General features: G+C 45.4%; 1 protein-coding gene across 2 annotated transcripts in view; it reads right to left on the bottom strand.

Moving 5' to 3' along the window:
- Positions 1-19,510, bottom strand: part of LOC133918933 (protein ROS1A-like) — a 32,116-nt gene continuing 12,606 nt past the window's right edge. For both annotated transcript variants that reach the window (XM_062363070.1, XM_062363071.1), the window contains exons 7-18: positions 19,401-19,492; positions 19,245-19,313; positions 19,130-19,166; positions 18,960-19,042; positions 11,232-11,678; positions 11,035-11,071; positions 10,894-10,951; positions 10,693-10,832; positions 10,535-10,600; positions 10,317-10,431; positions 9,926-9,964; positions 1-588 (exon numbers count right to left, since the gene is read on the bottom strand). In XM_062363070.1, the coding sequence (XP_062219054.1) occupies positions 461-588; positions 9,926-9,964; positions 10,317-10,431; positions 10,535-10,600; positions 10,693-10,832; positions 10,894-10,951; positions 11,035-11,071; positions 11,232-11,678; positions 18,960-19,042; positions 19,130-19,166; positions 19,245-19,313; positions 19,401-19,492 (1,311 nt within the window). In that variant the 3' untranslated portion in view covers positions 1-460. The remainder of the gene's footprint in view (positions 589-9,925; positions 9,965-10,316; positions 10,432-10,534; positions 10,601-10,692; positions 10,833-10,893; positions 10,952-11,034; positions 11,072-11,231; positions 11,679-18,959; positions 19,043-19,129; positions 19,167-19,244; positions 19,314-19,400; positions 19,493-19,510) is intronic.

Genomic DNA, 19,510 nt, shown 5'->3' with positions numbered 1-19,510 from the left:
TGAGTTGAAAAGGGTTTTCCTTTGATTCGAAACAATCAAATAACCACTGATTACGCTTACATTGTTTATACTATGATCAAAGAACATGTATGACCATTGCACAGGAAAGTTTATCCTTCTGTTGTACAACAATTGATTCCACTTACAGGGGTGCAATTAGAACGGCTGGGCTATGCACTACGTTTTTTTCATTTGCTATATTGGGTTTCAGGAGTAAAGAATATGTGACTGGATGAGAAGAACAACTAGACTGTTGCCAAAGATGGAATCTAATTTAACATTAGCATCGATGACAATGGAATCTAATTTAACATCAGCATCGATGACAAGTTTGCGAGGTACCGGCATTTCATTACAGGTACAGTCATTTGGTTAGAAATGATTCGGCAACTTATTTTGGGGTCAGCACCTCATTTCGGGCTATCCATCTTCTGGTTAGCTCCTCTATTTCTTCAATGTACTATTCTTCCACTCTTGCTGCTCCAGGCCTTTTGCCTCTAGCAACCTTGCTTGCGGGAAAATGCAGCCTTGCATAAAGTGGTCTCGGTGCCCTCAATGTCCTATCAAAGCCCCTTACACACACAAATCCTGCAGATATTTCAAGAGAAAAGGCAAACTATGTGTAAGCGTGTTGTAGCTCATAAAACAAAATTTTGTAGTCGCCAAACATTAAGCTTGCAAAATTGCCGTAAGACCTGTTAATTTTGCAGAAATAATATGGCAATAATATACTATATACATGAATGCAATTGTACATTGTATTGTTTCTCAAACTAAGCATGCAGGTCAGCATTAATTCAACTGAAACTGTGACTTGCAGACAAAGAGTTCGCGGAAAAAAGTAAAAGAACCAAAAAAATATCATTTCTTTTTTTTCCAGATTCTTTGTCGTATACAAATTAAAAAAATGAAGGGTTCAAGAGAAAACACAAATATGCAAAAACATTTTGAGTACTTTATATCAAGAAAGTGAAAACAGCACTAAAAATGGAAAACTAATTTATATCCCGGATTTATTTTGGAGTGCACCAAAATTAATGTAATCTGACTCTTTTTACGAGGGAATAGTTTGGCTGATCAGTTAACATTCACTAATTCAGTTATTACCTTGACAATCAAAAATAAATTCAGGACAGTTGCATTCTCAAGTTTGGAATGGATAACTTTATCTTTCACCCGCTAGCTATTGAGGCACCATACAATTCATGCTAGTTGTGGCCATTAATGTCCCAATGAACTAATATGGCAATGACTGATCAAGTATGTAATCCACAAATTTCAACCGATATGTACAAATAAATTTTGTATTGGATTATCTTTCTCATGTTTATTTTATTTTGTAATATTGAGTTAATGATGGTAATTTGTTCATACTTAGTAATATGGTGCTTATTGCTTAGTATGTGAACCTGTTACCCAAACAGCACGTTACACAACACTATTCTTGACCTCTAGAATAAACACACCTCATGAGAACATGGTATATATTGTTGTTAAGAGCAGGGGCTTAGGGGTGGACTGCTTCGCCTCCCCCCCCCCCCCAACCTGGTCCTTGGCCTTCCCAGCGCCCCTGCCGGTTCCCTTTCCTTGCCTTTCTAGTGCCACTTTCCTTTCTTCCTCCTCGCCGGCGATTCATTCTGCCCAAGTTCGGACTGCGCTCCTCCACGGTTTCTCCCGTCTCTTCGCTGCCCTTATGTCCACTCCGTTGTCACCGTTGGCTCGCCCTTTGCTCCCGACGGGTAGGTCCAAAACCCTTCGTTGGCAAGACTCCAATCCTTCTCTCACCTAGGGCAGCTCACCTTTGTTCGTTGCTGCTTTTCCTTCCTTTCGTGATGTTGTGGCCTCTTTGTCGCCTTGCTCTCCTCTTGTTCCGCCTACCTTGGCTCTGTCCGGTGTCATTGTCCCTTCCTAGCTGGTGCATTCTGAGTTATTCCAACCTTCCTCGTTGAGGCTTCGTCCAGACGCTGACGGCTGGCAAGTGGTGGAGGGTCGGCAGGCTCGATGGCGGCGTCTCCGGCCTTCACGCCGGTTGCGTGGCTCCGTCCCCGCTAATCTACATGGGAAATGCTTCAACTACTTCTCGACATCCCATTGCACTGCTCGATGTCGGTTTAGCTCCCGCTGCTTTCGTTGCCGGGCGTTAGGGCATCGATCCTATGATTGTCCTGATCGGCACCCTAACACGAGGTCTTGGTGTCAACCTTCTCGAAGGGTCCTCGTCGGGTGGTTTTGGTGCATCGCTCGGTGTGGCGTCAGCTGTCTCCACCGATCCTTCCGGTCTCGGCTGCTATGGTTCAATCCTCGGGCAGCGGTGTTTCTGCTGCTGCCCAGGGTTCCTCGGATCACGTTCTTCGGGTGGTGGGAGCTTGCGTCGTCGTAAGCGGCACTCCTCTTTTGGTGCTGGTGCATCAGTACTACCTCGACGCCCTGCCGTAGAGGATCGTCTCTCCCGTGATCCTTCCCCAGTGCCTCCTTCGTCTACTACTCCTGGTTCTTCTTCCGAGGACGTTTATTCTAGAAGGATTTGTGTCGTCGACAGATCGGAGGCTATTGCTTGTGCTGAGGAGGACCTCTGGCGTGCTGTGTTCGTTTCGGTGGTCGGTAATGGGGCCAGCAGTGCCATCTCAAGATGTGGTGGCTGAGATTGCGAATAAGTTCAATTTCGAGGTGGATGCTTTGTCCATTGATCATTCTCAGCTAGAAGATTACTTGCTCTTCCTCCTTGATGAATTATCAGTTGAGAGGGTCCTGAAAGGTGGGCTGCCTGTTCGTACCCCGTTCTTTAGGATGATCTTCAAGAGGTGGTCTAGGCAGGCTCACTCTGTCTGTGGTTCCTTGCGATTCTTGGTCGAGCTTGAGCCTCGTGGCATTCTAGCGCATGCCTCGGACTTGGCGAGGCGGAATAGCTTCTCAACCCTTTCTGCTGGATCCAACGTCTCCTTCCTTTGACGGTGGCAAGATCAGACCTCTCCTCGTTCTGCCTTTTGGCATGGTGCTCACGGCCGGAATCCTTCCCGCCTATTATTGACTTGGCTATTGTTGAGTCTCCTGTTCATATGGTTGAGGATGATCCATTGGTGAAGAGAGTTCGTATTTATCCCGTTGTCATCGTTGTGAAGGATATTATTGTGTTTGAGGGTGGCTCCTCCTTCGAATGATGATGGTGGTGGCAAGGGTCGTCGTCGTCGTCGTGCTTCTGATTCAACGCAGGATTCTTTGTCGCGCAAAGATTCTCTAGTCGACAAGATTGCCGGCGGTGGTGTTGCCGGCCGTGTCTCTGCACTGTCCAGGCTAGGGCCTTCTCCTGCCCGATGGCATGTGGCGGCCATGCAGACGTCTGAGGAATCGAGGCATCAGATGGGGCCACATAATGTCGGCTCGTCTCTGGGGATTTTTGAAGACGCAGCGTCGGCTATTCTAGGAAATTCTCCTCGCATTGATGGTGGTTCAATTGCCTCGTCTCCCCTAAAGATGATCTCGCTGCTCCCCTTACCTCCACGTCGCCTTCAATACACGTTTCGAATGTGGCAGATGGCGTTGGGCTTTCTTTGGTCGGGGTTGAGTCTCCTGATGGGCTTGGGCCGTCCTCTGCACCCAACACGTCTAGCCCGTTGGTGGAGGATTTGATTTCTGTCTAGGCGCTTACTGATGTGTCTGACGTTGTTCTAACGTCTGGTCCTTGCGACGTTGTTTCAGCCTCAGATGATCAAGTCAGTGCTGCTCTGGTCCGTGCTAAACCACTGCTGGTTTATTCAAGGCGTCACCATCCCTCCACTCCGCATGTCTCCCCGGGGGCCTCCTCGTCTCCACTGAGCACTCCTACAGAGTCAGACATACACTCTTTCATCTCCATGGTCTCCAAATCGATGGATTCTCTCCTGCCTCTACCCGTTCTCCAGAAAAGGAGAACGAAAGGAGTTCCCGTCGGCTCGGTTCCTAGGCGCAGCAGGCGAGTGGCGGGCGCGGCTCCCTGTTCTCTGGGGCTTGTGGTCTTTGATGCTCAAAAAAGAGTAATGAAGTGTCTTGGATTGATTCCGAACAATGTGCGTGTCGATCAATTGGCTCAGGACGCGTACTACAAGCTGTTCAAACGGTCCTAAACTGCCTCTCATCTTTCTGCGTTGGCCGCCATCTTCGACTGGACTTCCGATGGGGAGGACTAGGTTCGTTCGGTTGATGGTTTGTTGTCTTTGTATTAAGTCTTCTATCTGTTATTCTTATCTGGTCGTTTGTAGTTTGTTTCCAATGAATCCATCAACCATTTTGTTTTGGAATGCTCGGGGTCTTAATATGGCCGCAAGGCGGAGTTCTTGTCTTAATATGGCCGCAAGGCGGAGTTCTTTCGTGAGGTCGTGCTCTCTTCCAAGGCTGGCATTGTTTGTCTTCAAGAGACTAAGATTGCTTTGATGTCTCGGCATATTTTTCTTGAATCGCTTTCCTCTGATTTTGATCCGTTTGTCTTTGCCGACTGAGGGTACAAGAGGCGGAATTCTGATTGCGTGGAAGAGCACCATTTTTCAAGTTCTTTATACACATGTTGACTCTTTCTCGGTATCGATTCATTGTGTTAGGCACAAGGGTCGCAACTGCTGGTTCACCAGAGTTTATGGCCCTCAAGATGATGCTGCGAAGTTGGCTTTTTTGCAAGAGCTGCGTGACATTCATGCACTATATGTTGGGCCTTGGCTTGTAGCCAGGGATTTCAATCTTATCTATCAAGTGCCCGACAAGAATAATGCAAATCTGAACCGTGCCATGATGGGTCGTTTTCGCCATTTGATTGATGATTTGGAGATTATGGAGATCCCTCTTTTGGACCGCAAGTTTACTTGGTTGAATGAACAAGTCTCTCCTACATTGGTTAGGCTCGATCGGGCTTTCTGCTCCGTGGATTGAGAGGAGATTTTCCCAAATTCTATTCTGCAAAGCTCGACATTAATGGTCTCATATCATTGTCCATTATTGCTTGGGCTGAAAGTTAATACTCGTGGCAAGCGTCGTTTTATCTTCGAATGTTTTTGGCCTAAATTTCAGGGATTCCTAGAGATTGTGCATAATTGTTGGGATGCTCCTTCTATTGATGTTTGTCCGGTTGAAAGGTTTTTCATCAAGTTAAGGTGCCTTAGCAAGGCTTTGCAAAGTTGGAGTCAAAAGAGGATCGGTAACATTAAGATTCAACTCTCCATGGCCAAGGAGATAATTCATTGACTTGAGATTGCTGGGGACTCTCGTCATCTTTCGCTTGAGGAGGATCGACTGCGTCGAAGGCTGAAGCATCTATGCCTTGGTTTCGCTTCTCTTGAGCAAACGGCATTTGCGTTCCCGAATTCTTTATCTTAAGGAGGGTGATGCAAACACCTCTTTCTTCCACCCGCAGGCCAGGTTCTAGAAGAGGAAGAATTTCATTGCTAATTGCAGGTGGATGATCACATTGTTACTGATCAAGAAGAGAAGCAATTGGCGGTCTTCAACTTCTATTCTAATCTTTTGGGGGTTGCCGAGCAAAGGAGTACAACTTTAAATCTCCAAGTTCTTTAGATGCTCTCTTCACTGAGGAAGAAGTTTGGGTGACGATTGAAGAGCTGCCCCAAGATAAAGCTCAAGGGCCGAACGGTTTCACAGGTCGTTTTTTATAAATCTTGTTGGCATATTATTAAGGGTGATGTTTTTGGACGCTTTATTGGTTATGCAGCAAGAGCGCTTCTCCAAGTTCAAGCTTTTGAACACTACTATTCTTTCCCTCTTGCCGAAAAAATCAGATGCTGTGCAGGTCAAGGATTACCAGCCTATAAGCCTTATTCATAGTTTCGCAAAGCTACTAACAAAAAACTTATCCAACCGTCTGGCCCCAAGGCTTTCTTCTATGGTCTCTCCTAATCAAAGTGCATTTGTTTGTGGTCGTTGCATTCAAGATAATTTATTGCTGGTGCAGCAATTAGCAAGATGGTTGCATAAGCAGAATGTCTTGCATATCCTTCTAAAGCTTGGAGATATCCAAGGCGTTTGATTCAGTTTCTTGGCCTTTCTTGTTGGAGGTGCTTTCAAAGTTTGGGTTTTGGTCAGCGATTGTGCAATTTATTATGTTGTTTATTGTCCTCTTCTTCTACTCGGGTGTTGCTTAACAGAGTCCCAGGCGAGACCGTCGTGGTCTTAGGCAAGGCGATCCCCTCTCGCCTATGCTGTTCATTCTGGTTACGGATGTTTTGAACTCTTTGATTAATCGGGCATGCCTGGAGGATCTTTTGCAACCACTTGCAGTTTCAGGACAGCATCACTGGGTTTCTCTATGCCGATGATGTGATTTTTCTTCGTCCTTCTACTAGTGATCTTGCATCGGCCAAACTTTTGTTGGATGTCTTTGGTGAGCCCTCGGGTTTAAGGACTAACATTGTAAAGAGTTTTGTGACTCCTGTTCACTGTCAAGAGATGGATATGTTTGTTATAAGTGATCAGCTTCCTTGTGAGATTAAGAACTTTCTATGCACATAGTTGGGCCTCCCTCTTTCGGTTAGGAAGTCTACAAAAGCTGAGTTATAGCCTTTAGTTGACAAAGTGGCACATCATTTGCCTGGATGGAAAGCTTCTTTGATGAATCGCGCTGGTAGGCTTGTTATGGTTCGGGTGCTCCTCTCCACCACACCCATATATCACATGATCGTGTTAGATCTCCCAAATGGGTTCTCAAAGCTATTGACAAAGAAGGGGCTTTCTATGGAAAGGTCGAGAGAAGGCCAATGTGGGCAATTGCTCGGTTTCTTGGCGCTGGGTGTGTCGTCCAATTCAATTTGGTAGTTTGTGAATTCTTGACTTGGCCTCTCTCGGATGGACACTTCAAATTAGATGGTTGTGGCTGTGCAAGACCGAACCTTCACAGCCTTGGGTTGGTCTAAAGGTCCTGGTCCCTCACATTGCTTTGGCCTTATTTGATACAACTATAGAAACTATTGTCGAAGATGGCACAAACACGTTGTTCTGGACAGATAAATGGCTGCAAGGCACTTCCATTTCAAACTTGGCTCATAACCTTTCCTCCCTTGTGCTTAGACGGGTGATTAGTCGGAGGTCTGTGAGCCAAGCTCTTGATCAACACTGGTGGGTGTTGGATATAGAGGGGGCTCTCTTTGTCAATGCTTTGGTGGAATATCTCTAGTTATGGGAATTGTTGGAATCGGTCATTTTGCAGCAAGGGGTGAGCGATCAGCATATTTAGAGGCTCTCTGAGTCAGGCGTATATTCAATTAAATCGGCATACAACTCCTTCATAGGGTCTTCTACTTTCGCTCATTGGAAGCATATCTGGAAGTCTTGGGCTCCTCAATGGTGCAAATTCTTTCTCTGGCGTGCGATTCTAAACAGGTGTTGAACCACCGATCGGTTGGCTAGGAGGGGATTGCCTCATCCAGTCTCCTGCCCGTTTTATGATAAAGTCACTGAATCCATTCAACACATTTTGGTCCCTTGCATGTTTGCTCAGCAAGTGTGGCTCATCACTATCCAGAATTATGGTTTGTAGGTAGTGGCGCCTCAGCCAATTGATGTGGTTTTCTTGGATTGGTGGCTTGGGAAAGGTTTTAACTCTCTTGTCATTCTTGTGGCTTGGGAGTTGTGGAAGGACCGTGATGACTGTGTTTAATAACGCTTCTCTGAGCGTCAATTCAGTGGTTAGTTCAGTGTTAGCTGAGGATGTTGTTTGGTGTGCCGCCGGTGCACGAGGCCTCCAAGGTTTATTTGCTAGTTAGTTTGTACCCTTGTTTAGTCTTTGATCCTGCTCGTTTCTTCTATTTGTGTGGCACGTTCTTCTAAGTACACTCAGTTTTATTACTGTTTTCTTTCTCTTTAATGAAATGATCCACATCTCTCCTACGTGTTTAAGAAAAAAAATATATTGTTATTAAGTCGCCCCCTAACTGTTGACTAGTCATCGATTAGTCGTCTAGTCGGCCCAAGCCGGCAACTAGAGGCCTATGACTTGACTATATTGCCAAATCGGGCGACTTAATCGACTAATCAACTGGTGGTGACTAATCATTGACTAGCCGCAGCTGGTAGGGTGACTTGCTAGGTAAATACCCACTATCATGAAGAGGAACTGGGGGATAGAAATGAAAGACTTCCCAAGATCAAGGAGGTGCACTGGACACTACTCTGGCTAAATCCAAATCTCCAGCAAACATAGTAGATTAGGACAGGTTCTGCAGCCAAGCAGATCAGAAGTGAGATGCACCTAAGTGGAAGAAACAAATATCAGGGATCTAAACCACTTGTTCAAGTGGAGGGGAAACCAGGTGATTCACACTTTTGGTCCGCTTAATAAAAGTACAGCATATCCTGTTCTGGTATGGCTCCTTTCATATTAAAGATAGGTTGGAAATCAGATTTTGGAAAGACGGTTGGTTGGGCAATTCGCCATTAAGAGATCAATACCCAGAGTTACATGACATAGTTCGAAACAAACAAGACACAATGGCTACCGTTTTATAGGCTTTCCCACCAAGAATCACCTTCAGAAGGAACCTGATTGGCCCAAAACAGATTTTGTAGAATGATCTCCTTTCTAGCCTTACAAACATTAACTTGACTGAAGAACGGGATGAGTTCTGATGGAACATAAATCAATAGGGAAGATTCTCTATCAGCTCACTCAATAGAGCCCTCGTTCATAGCGATCAACCTATCCATTACAAACAGATGTGGAAACTAAGACTTCCATTAAAAACTAAGATCTTCCTTTGGTATTTACACAAATGTGTGCTACTAACAAATGATAACCTAACTAAAAGAAAATGGCATGTCAATCAGAAGTGCTGCTTTTGTCACAAACTGGAGACGATTAAGCATCTCTTATTTGAGTGTCGCTTCGCTCGTTCTATATGATTTATAGTCCAGGTGGCAACAAATCTTTACCAACCATAAAGTGCACCAAACATGTTTGGTACTTGGCTACGCAATCTTAGTAAAATATCGACAGCTAATATTCTAGTGGCAGCGGCCTCTTTTTGTTTGCTATGGTTATATAGGAACGACATTGTCTTTAACAAAAGAAAACATGCTTATCCTTTGTAGGTTATTTTTACTTGTACACATTTGCTCCATATGTGGTCACTGAAGCAACGATAGGGACATCATTACATCTGGATGTGCACACTTGGAGCGTGTGACCAGGGAGCTCTTTACCTAGTTTTGGGTGGCGCTCTAATCTCCGCATTAAAGCTCCACCACCATAATCAATTCTTTGAAGACATGCTCTCTTTTGTTTTAGCTTTGTCCTTGATTTCTTTGTTCCTTTTGTTTCGTTGTATGCATTCTTATGCAGAAGCCGGGAGTGAACTCTTGTGCGTTGTATCACCTTGATGTGATTATGAGAATTAATAAAGCTTCCATTTTCCCCAAAAAAAAAAAAAAGAAAACCTAAGTGGGAGAAGAAAGTGAAGGGGAGGTTCCCAACGAGTATTGGAATCGAAGAGTTGGAAGGTTGTTAACTTGCTGCCCTCTTCCATGGCTGCTTCATCAGGATGAGAGAGGCTGCAGCCAGTAGCTTTTGTTTTCTTTATCAATACACTGAAAAAACAATGGTGTTTGTTGTTATAAGTCTTTAGTTGGGGCCTTGGGGGTGATCAACTTGACGCAAGAGTGTGATCTTATGTGCATTACGATCGGCACCGTACTAATATGCCTGCTGCTTATTCACTACTTGTCGACACTAGTCGACCAAGTCAAATAGTCAGACCAGCAGTGACTCGACTTGACTTGATGACTTAATAACCTTAGTGGTGCTATGATGCCTAACTTTCAACAGTGCTAATGTCATTCTCATAGAAAATAGTGCTGATACCAAGATTCTTGTAAGTAATTGGTATATGTGTAGGAATAAACACTAGGTTTCTTCGTTGCAGCCATACATCATAAAAGGAGATAAAATGGGTACCTCTCCAAAAACATTGTTGTATCTCTTCAGTCGTTAAACCTGTCAGTAAAAACATGTAATTTATAGTTACTGCATGGTGAAAAAAATAGTTGCCCAACAAAGATCACCACATAAACCAAAAAAACCATACTACTGCAAATACTTTCTCGCCTGATTCTATCAACTAGGATATTTGGCTAACTGACTACTGTATTCTGTCAGAGATTGTGGTCAACTGATGGTTTAACCATGAACATGAACCTAGCCTATTGCTGTATTTTGTTCTCCATTTTGAAGTTCTTGCTCATACTCTATGGTGAAATTTAACAGAATCTGATATCCAGCATTAAGGAATAAACTTTGGAAAAATTAAAAACGTTTATGCAAAGTTTATCATCTGTAGGAGCAATACCTCTAAATATTGTAGGAACTGAGGTTCCAAAGTAAACAGTTCGTCTTGGGAGGTTCCATATCCAATTCCGTGGAACATCAATTGGATTTTGGCTTGAGTAGTGGTCAGCAAATACCTGCATCACAACATTTGTACCCACTAATAAATCCAATGGACCAAGAGTCAGTGCTTCTACTGGCAATAGTAAGAAATTATTACTTATGGAAATTTATGTTCACCTCATTAACTTGAAAATATGTCCCATTAAGTGGGAAGCTTCCTCTCATCGCTGTCCGGCATGGTATCTGCTTGAATTTGACCAAACAATGAACACTTTTGGTTTATAAATACATATAATTCAACACCTAAATATTAATGGGACTCAAAGGAAACTTGCCAGAAGTGTTCCTCTGACTTTCTGAGCCTGCATTTCTCGTATACTGTTGCAACTAAAGCATGTTGAACTTCCACATAGTTGACCAGTTTCCTCCGAGTTGCAGAATGTCATGGGTGCATCAGTTGATTGTGCAGTTTCTCCTGTTCATTTTGTAAACATAAGAAGCATGTAAAGAACAAAGGTTCAAGCAAATGATCTTGCCTGGGGTCCATATAGAAAGAAGATATGGGCAGGGATCATCTGGTTCTCTCCGGTCGAGCTGCACAGATACAAACAAACCTAAATTTGCGATAAATATTCAATACAGAAGCAGTGTTTAGTTGATATCTGCTGGGAACTTACTCCTTCCAGAAGAGGGTGCGAGTCGGGTAGTTCATAACTGCAAACAGGTGAAAGTAAACAAGTCAAAAAGACGACCGACAGGTACTGTACATAAATGTAGATACAAGTGTGAACCTCATCAGTGATAGAGATAGTGAAAGGAAGTAATGAAGGAACTTTAGTTATTATTAATGGCATTAATTTTGTCAAGGTCATACACTTGGTGTTCTGTCCTCAGGCGACTGACATTCTTGAGCTTCGGCGTTGGAATGGAAGCAGCTTCAGGAGTGATGGCAACCAATGCCTTCGACATGTCAGCACCTTCAATCTCAATATTGTTTGCTTGCATATAACTCTTCAAATTTTGTGTAAACTCCTCGATATTAAGGTTGATGGTAGGAATTTCATCAGGATCTTCACAAAAGAAATCCTCTATTGCACCCTCTTTTGTCTCTGCACTTTCAGGTTCTGGTTCTGGGCTTGGCGGTTCCTCAATGATTGGCTGATGATTACCAGAAACAACATGCTTAGGATAGCTTGCATTCCACTCAAGTTGGCCCACAGTCCTCAAGTCTATGTATGTTTGGTGACAAAACTCTGCAACTTTTGGATCTTCTGATGTAGCCAAACTCTTTTCTTCAGGTGCAGGAAGAGCAAGCCTAGCACTGCATACACAAAGAGGGTTACCAATTGTCTCTCAATGAAATATTTGCGGCAAACAAAATTTAAATTGACATAAAAAAATACTGCTTTGACTGTACCAAGTATTGGAACTGGTAATTTTTTTTTCTCGAACACGCAAGAGAGCTGCGTATCTTTGTATTAGATAAAGAAGAGAACGGATCCAGTACAATGGTTTTTCCAAAAGGAAGAAACCAAATACACACCCCTCATACTTGCGATACCATGCACGCCACTTACAAGGATAAAGAACGACCACGACCTAAACCACTTCCTGATCTAACCCAGCCACAACGCTTGGAGCCATTTTGCTCCAGCCATGCACCAGAGCTTGATATCATTTGTTATATCCCTCAGTACATTCAGAACACGGAGAGAAGCTCAATCGAAAACACAAGCATTTCACTGTTTACAAATCCCCCAGGCTCCCAAAATTATTAGGGAATTGAAGCCTTTACGATCTGGATTTCCCACCCGACGTAACGCATGCCGGCACCAATCAACAAAGTTCATGTCATGGGTTTTGGAGTGAGATTTTGTAGGCCAATGCGTGAGAGTAGTTGGAACCAGATCTATCAGGCAAAAACACAGCTGGTAAAGAGATGTTGAACCGTTTCATCATCTTGGTCGCAAACTGGACAACGGGCTGGATGCGGTAGTCCATGCGAGCCAAACGATCGACCGTCCAACAACGATTCCTGATTGCCAACCATAGAAAGAATTTGTGTTGGAGTGGAGCCCATGACCGCCATAGACACTTCCATGTCTCAAACCGAATAGCCCAAGTGAAGAATGCTTTGTACGCTGTTTTGGTAGAGTACTGACCTGAACTTGAGTGCATCCATATATGCTGATCTTGTTCTTTCGGGATCAAAGTCACTTCCTCACCACGACCGGCAGACCCCCCCTGAATATCTTGTTCTCATATGTGATCATTGAGTGCTTCAGCCACCGTGCGCCTTTTAAGCGCTCTTTTGGATACATTAGAGACTAAGGCAGGAGCTATCTCAAGTAAAGAGTGACCGCGTATCCATCGATCTGTCCAGAAAAGTGTGTTGAGGCATTACCAACTTGAGTAATGATTGAAATTGCAAACATGGCTGGGATGTTAGGATGAGGATGAATCAGCAATCCAGCCCATGGGTGATTCGGTTGCGATTTTTTCAGCCACAACCATTGCATTCTCAGCGCCCATCCAAGCGTCTCTAAATTGTCTGATACTTTTTCGAGACCTCCGAGTTCCAATGGCCTGCATACTTTTTCCCATGCAACAAGACAGCTTCCACCGTTGACTTGTTCTCTTCCTTTCCATAGGAATGCTCGACGCCTCTTGTTTATTGCTTTGATAGCCCATTTGGGGATGTCCATGGCTATGAGAACATGAATGGGGATGGTAATAATGACCACCCGGATTAAGATGAGTCTCCTAGCCCTGTTCATTAGCCCGGCCTTCCATCTAGGAAGTTTATCCGCTACCTTCTCAATTATAGGCAGCAAGTCTTCTTTGCAAAGTTTTCTATCTGAGACTTCTGAGACCAATAACCCTAAATATGTGCAAGGAAAATCAGTTCTGGCACATGACAGGGAAGTATCAATGGCCTCAATGTCTGGGTCTTGGCATCTGATGGGAATAGCCGAGCTCTTTTCAAGGTTGGTGCGCAAACCTGACGCATGCCCAAAAATAGTGAGAATATCCCTGATGAACTGTAGTTCCGCAAGAGAGGGCCAAAGAAAAAGTACGACATCATCTGCATATAGAGAAATCCGATGCTCTAGAGCATGAGCAGCTAGCGATTGAAGGAGACCCGCCTTATATGCCTTGCTGATCAGAGAATTCAGCACATCCATTGTTATGATGAATAATATGGGAGAGAGTGGGTCTCCCTGCCTTAGACCCCGACGATGTTTGATCACTTCTCCAGGATTACCATTAAGTAGGATCCAAGTAGTTGAAGTGGATAATAAGTTGCAGAGAAGATTGCACCAAGAACACCCAAAACCAAGATGAGAGAGAACCTCCAAAAGAAAGGGCCAAGATAAGGAGTCGAAGGCCTTAGTGATGTCCAGTTTCAACAGCACTCTAGGCTTTTTTTGTTGGTGTAAGAGCTTTACCGTTTGCTGCACCAAGATGTAATTATCATGAATGCATCGACAACGGATGAAAGCACTCTGATTAGTAGAAACTAAAGATGATAGTTTTGGAGCAAGACGGTTGACCATGAGTTTAGCAACCGGTTTTGCAAAACTGTGTACGAGGCTTATAGGCCGAAAATCTTTGGCTTGTATAGCATCAACCTTCTTGGGAAGTAGTGTCAAAAAACCTGAGTTTAGTAGCCCAAGTTTGCGCCCACCCCCCTGTTGTAGGATCAACAAAGCAGCTAAGAAATCATACTTGATTACACTCCAGCATGTGCGATAGAACCTGCCTGCATAACTATCAAGCCCGGAGGCTTTATCTGGTGGTAATTCTTTGATCACCAACCAGACCTTATCCTCGGTGAACGGCTCTTCAAGAGTGGAGAGATCCAATGCCTCCCGATGGAAGGATGCTAGATTGAGTGTAGAGGTCCTCGGTTTAGCCGTGCCAAGCAACCCATCAAAGAACTTATGCATCACTTCCTGTTTATCCTCTTGAACTGTCACAATATGATCGCCATCTTGGAGCTTTGCTATGAATTTTTTTTTTCTTACGGAAACTTGCTTGTAGGTGAAAGAAAGATGTATCAACGTCACCTTTCAACCAACCTATACGAGACTGTAGTCGCGCAATTGTTCTTTCAAGTGACAATAGCCTGGGGTAATGACGCTTCAGTTCTCATCTTGACCAATTCTCATCATAGGATAGACCTGAGAGTCTTAGGCGATCTTGAGGTGGTGAAGAAGTTCCCTGGCCAACATCAGCTGAGACTTGATATCCCTAACCTGATGTTCTTCCAATGGTTGCAATGCGCGGCTGATCCTTTTGAGTTTAATGGAGAAGCGCTCAACAGGGCGGGATGCACTCACTGGAGCTTCCCATGATGCAACAACCGTATCATGGAATTCTTCAATCTTTGGCCAAAAGCTTTCAAAATGAAATCTGCGCATGCTGTGGGTGCCGCATTTCAACCCCAATAAGAGAGGACAATGATCGGACATCTCTGTAGCATGGCTTTGTAACATATAGTCTGGGTAAAACAACTACCAATCTGATGTACACAACAACTCCCAATCCGGGTAAAGCAACTCTTCACAAGAGTTGGAGCCTCCCTTTCGTTTGACCATGTGTAGCGGCGACCAATGAGAGGAATTTCTTTAAGTTCCAGGTCATTCATCAATCTCCAAAATCGCCCCATCATGGCCCCATTGAGATTGGCATTATTCTTATCTTCAGATTGGTATATCATGTTGAAATCACCGGCAATAGCTAAAGGACCGGTGTAGAATGAGCGTATATCCCTCAACTCTTCCAAGAATCTGATCTTTTCCACATCTAATTCGGGACCGTATACACCGGTAAACCACCATGCCGAGTCCTCTGATGTTTTGAGCTGTACCGACACAGAGTGCCTGTCCACCCGTGAGGCCAGTTCTTGGAACTCATTGCCTTTCCATGCGACGACGACCCTCCCCTTGATTCAGCCGCAAGGAGGAACATAAATTTGTTAAAATCAGAACCCATCATTAAAAGAATGTCCTGGTCTGAGATATATGCCAATTCTGTTTCTTGTAAACAAACAAGATTTGGACAACAAGAAACCACCACTTCACGGAGCACATCACACCTCGCTTTGGCATTCAACTCGCGGCCGTTCCACACCAAAAGTATTAGAAGAATTCATAGGGAAGAAACCAGAAGAGACGACCAAAAGAAGCCCGGGCCGGGAATCAAAGCTCGACGAGGGGCTCCGTTGTCCTGACTTGTGCGTCATCCGGCGCGGTCCACCCAAAAATCGCCACTAGTGCTGCGATATGAGCGTGACGCAGTGGCTTATCAAACGCACGAGCGTATCTATCTTGAGCCTCTTGATTGAGCCTTTCTTGATCTCCGAGGAGTCCTAGTGTTCGCATCACCTTTGATGAGACGCGTTGGTCTGGGGAGGCAACAGTAGCACTTGCTCAATTGGCGATCCTCCCATTGCACCTTGGGACAAAGTTCGATGGCAGAGTTTTCAAGCGTTGTTTGTTGAATGATGGGACTGGGAGTAGTGCCTTGCATTGCTGTGTGATTTTGCATATGAAGGCGGTAGGAGTGTGCTCAGCAGAGGTGCCAACACCATCTCCAAGAGATGCCTTGGCTCATCCACGATTCCTCCTGGAGTATACAACATTGCAAGTCTTCGGCTTGTAGGGATCATCAACTTTTGGAGTTGCCTGTGCAACGGGTGCAACCCCGAACACGTGCAACACATGGGCGAGGGACCTGATGCTCAGAAACAGGAAAGTCCGGTGGTGCTGGTTTGCCACTGGGGGTCGAGTTGTTGTACTCGGGAGCATCTTCGCGTACAAGATTTGGGCTAGAGGATGATCGGCTCAACTTCGGAGCACTCGGCGCGGGAGCCGCAGAAATGCAAAGCCCACCTGCAAGGTCTACCGACCCAATAGCCACTACATCCACGCCCGGTTCATCCAGTGGCCTTGCAGGAGTCCTCACCACTGATGTAGGCCCTGCAGAGGATGACTTGTAGCCCAGCTCGCACACCTCTTCCGAAACCAGGGAGGATTTAAAATCCTCTGTTAATGAAGGAACATTGCAGTGGACCCCAGAACGATCGTTGGGTGTCATCATCAAAACCTCATTGGTTTCTGACTCAAGGGTCCCCTCATTATGGGAGAGCTCAGCGACTGCAACCAAGGTGTGATCAATGCGTGCGATTTGACCCGAGGCGGCATCTCAATTGGACGGGGAACCCCATGATGGTAGACAGACTGAGTCGTCAACATTGGGGCGTGGACTCCTCGACTGCTTAGCTGCCACATGTTCTGCGTCTTGATTAGTGGGCCCGAGCCGATCTTTGACTGGGATGCGCGGGAGACCACCACCGTAGCCGCCGGCATCGTCAGGGAGATCATGAGGATCACCCTGGTGAGACGGAGAGGAACCTGTATGCCAGTGACGTCTTCTGATGTCGCCTTCATCATCATTTGAGTTTTGAGGAGACTCTGGTGGAGGACGATCATCAAAGCCATGAATTGTCGTTAGCACGATGTCGACGATGTATGCAAGAGTCCTCTTCATTGGAAGTTCTTCTGACACCTCCATCTCACCTAGTTCCATGATGAGTAGGTCTTTGCTTGGCAGGATAAGGTTAGGATGGTATGCCCAACCTGACAGCCGAAACACTGATAGGTCCGAGCGATCGACGGTGGCCAAATGAAGTAGCTGCACCCAACAATAGGCACCAAGTAGCTGCTCTGCCGTGGTGAGCTCCCAAGCATGCAATGGAACACCGCTAAGCTCAAGCTCTATATGGGACGACAGGGATAAGCCGACTGCATGTGCTTATCGAGTCCATCTCTTGACCCGCATACTGAAGGAGGGAGTGGATATTGGCCGACCACCATTGATGAACAGTTCTGCGATTGACTCGTCCGACGATGAAGTCTTCAGGTCTGGTAGGGTGGATGGTCAGGGAGTCGACGTTGAGATTGAACTTATTAGCAATAGCCGACGCCACATCTCTCAGGGTGATCGGCAGACTAGTGCCGATGACAGTGATGAACACTGCACGTCTCATGTCAACCACAGCTTGAGCAATGCTCTCTGATCAATCAAGAATGCAGAACTCTCTAGGCGGATGGTTGACTACATTCCCAGCAGTCTGGTATCCGCCGACTGAACGATGGGTCACACGGCCTAGCAACGCCATCATTAGATGGTGGTGGCGGAGGCTGGGGCACCGAGGCACTGGTGCCAGAGGAGGAGCAACGTCGTCGCGGGCGGCCACCTTGAACACCAAGACCACCGCACTAGACTGGGCCACCGGCCAGTGTTACACCGCCAGCAGCAGGCAGAGGACCATCAGACGGGGTTGGGTTGGACCAAGAGCCTTATCGGGGATGTGGGCCGTTAGCTGTGAGAGCCGTCGCCAATCGAACCGAGCCTTCTTCACCGCCAGCAACAGAGCACCGTTGGCCACAGGTGCCTGAATAGCGCAACCGATCGCACTGGTAGGCACGATGTCCAGGCACCAAGCATCGAAAACAGCGAGTACAGTGCTGGCACCTCGCCACGCAATGGTTCGTCAAGAAACGGTTGAAGCATTTTCCTCTAAGGTCGGCAGGAACCGCCCGCGGATGACGAGGAGGACGCAGTCGTCGCCGTTCCGAACGTCGATCTTGCACGCGTGTTCATCCCTCCGCATCTAAGCCGCGATGTGGAGCAATAGCGCGGTGCACCACAGAACGAATGATCGGGCGCAGCTCGGGCGGTTGCAACTCGAGCCATCCTAGAGGCGGGCAAGCCACCACCGTGACTGGGCGGGAGGCTCCCAAGGCGGCCATCACCGCTGACAAAGGAGCCACTCTAGTCACCACGTCGCAGAACGACGGTGGGGGTCCCTGTCTCAAACCGTCGGAAACAGGTGAGGTAGGCGAACCGTCGCGCCAACGGAGCTCTTGTGTGCGGCCTCCAGGATGGAACAGCCGCGCGAGGGGTGACAAGAGGGTTACTTGGGGAGAGGAGGGTTGCTGGGAGGTGGCCGCCGGGCCTGGAGTAGGCATCGGTGTTGTTGCGGAACTAGTAATTTCAAGCAGAGAAAATGCAACAAGCTAACAACTTTGAAGTTTTTTATTGAAGTCCATTAACATTGATCAAAGCTCAAATTAGAGCGAACTGAGGCTCGCTTGAAACGTCACAATTACTGTTTGATAGCTACAAGACGTTCTGGTCATAAATAATCAATCAAGATTGCACATCCTATTCATACTCTAGATCGATGATGAGATGACTATAAATATTAGCACACTGTACAAAGAGAATGAATAAACAGGGCGAATAACTTTCACTGAAAAAAGTCCATTCTCTTTTATCAAAGCACAAATCAGAGTGAATTAAATTTCGTCTACAACAATGCAATCACTTTCTTGGTAGCTAAAAGATTATTTGGTATGCACACTCTTCAAGATTCCTCGTATGCTATTCATTATGTGATAATTATGCATATCAATGCATTGCAATAAATTATGAACAGTATCCCATAGACATATCATGTAAGGTTTAAAACAACATAACTCAGCATGTCGAATAGCTGAAGTAACAAGGATTTTGCATTTCCAGAAATTACCTTGCAAATGCACTAGCAAAGTGCTTACATTCAGCTCTCATTGGACATGAATTGCAATTAGGCTTACTTTTTGTGCAGAAAACCTAATAGTGGAAAGCGAAATGTTAAGTCAGTTTACAGTAAATTATGCCCATGTTGGATCATTAGATTTGATGTTTTATGTTTTTCACCTTTCCAAAAGTAATCATTTGGTAGTGAAGCTCATACCTGCAAATTGAAAGGTATCATCAAATGTGGCCAGCTAAGTATATTGATTTTATGAAGTATTGATTAAATTAATCTTACAAAGTCCGTTGATCAAGCTTGCATAGTCGAGGCCAAAGATATTTTTGTATGTGCTCCAGCATGGGATACCTTCAGCGGTGAAGAAGATCAAACTTATATGTACTCTGGCTGATAATATATTCATAAAAGCCGATTACAGGGAATAATGATGCATACATTTCCAATAGGTGCAACTGAAGAGACTCTGGCAGGGGTTGAAGTGGCACCCATCCAAGCCTCACGCATATCCGACCAACATTTGTGTCCACCTAGGGAATCAACATACA

The sequence above is a fragment of the Phragmites australis genome, chromosome 5 (genome assembly GCF_958298935.1).
Source record: "Phragmites australis chromosome 5, lpPhrAust1.1, whole genome shotgun sequence".
NCBI lineage: Eukaryota > Viridiplantae > Streptophyta > Magnoliopsida > Poales > Poaceae > Phragmites > Phragmites australis.
This window is presented reverse-complemented; position numbering and strand designations above follow the sequence as displayed.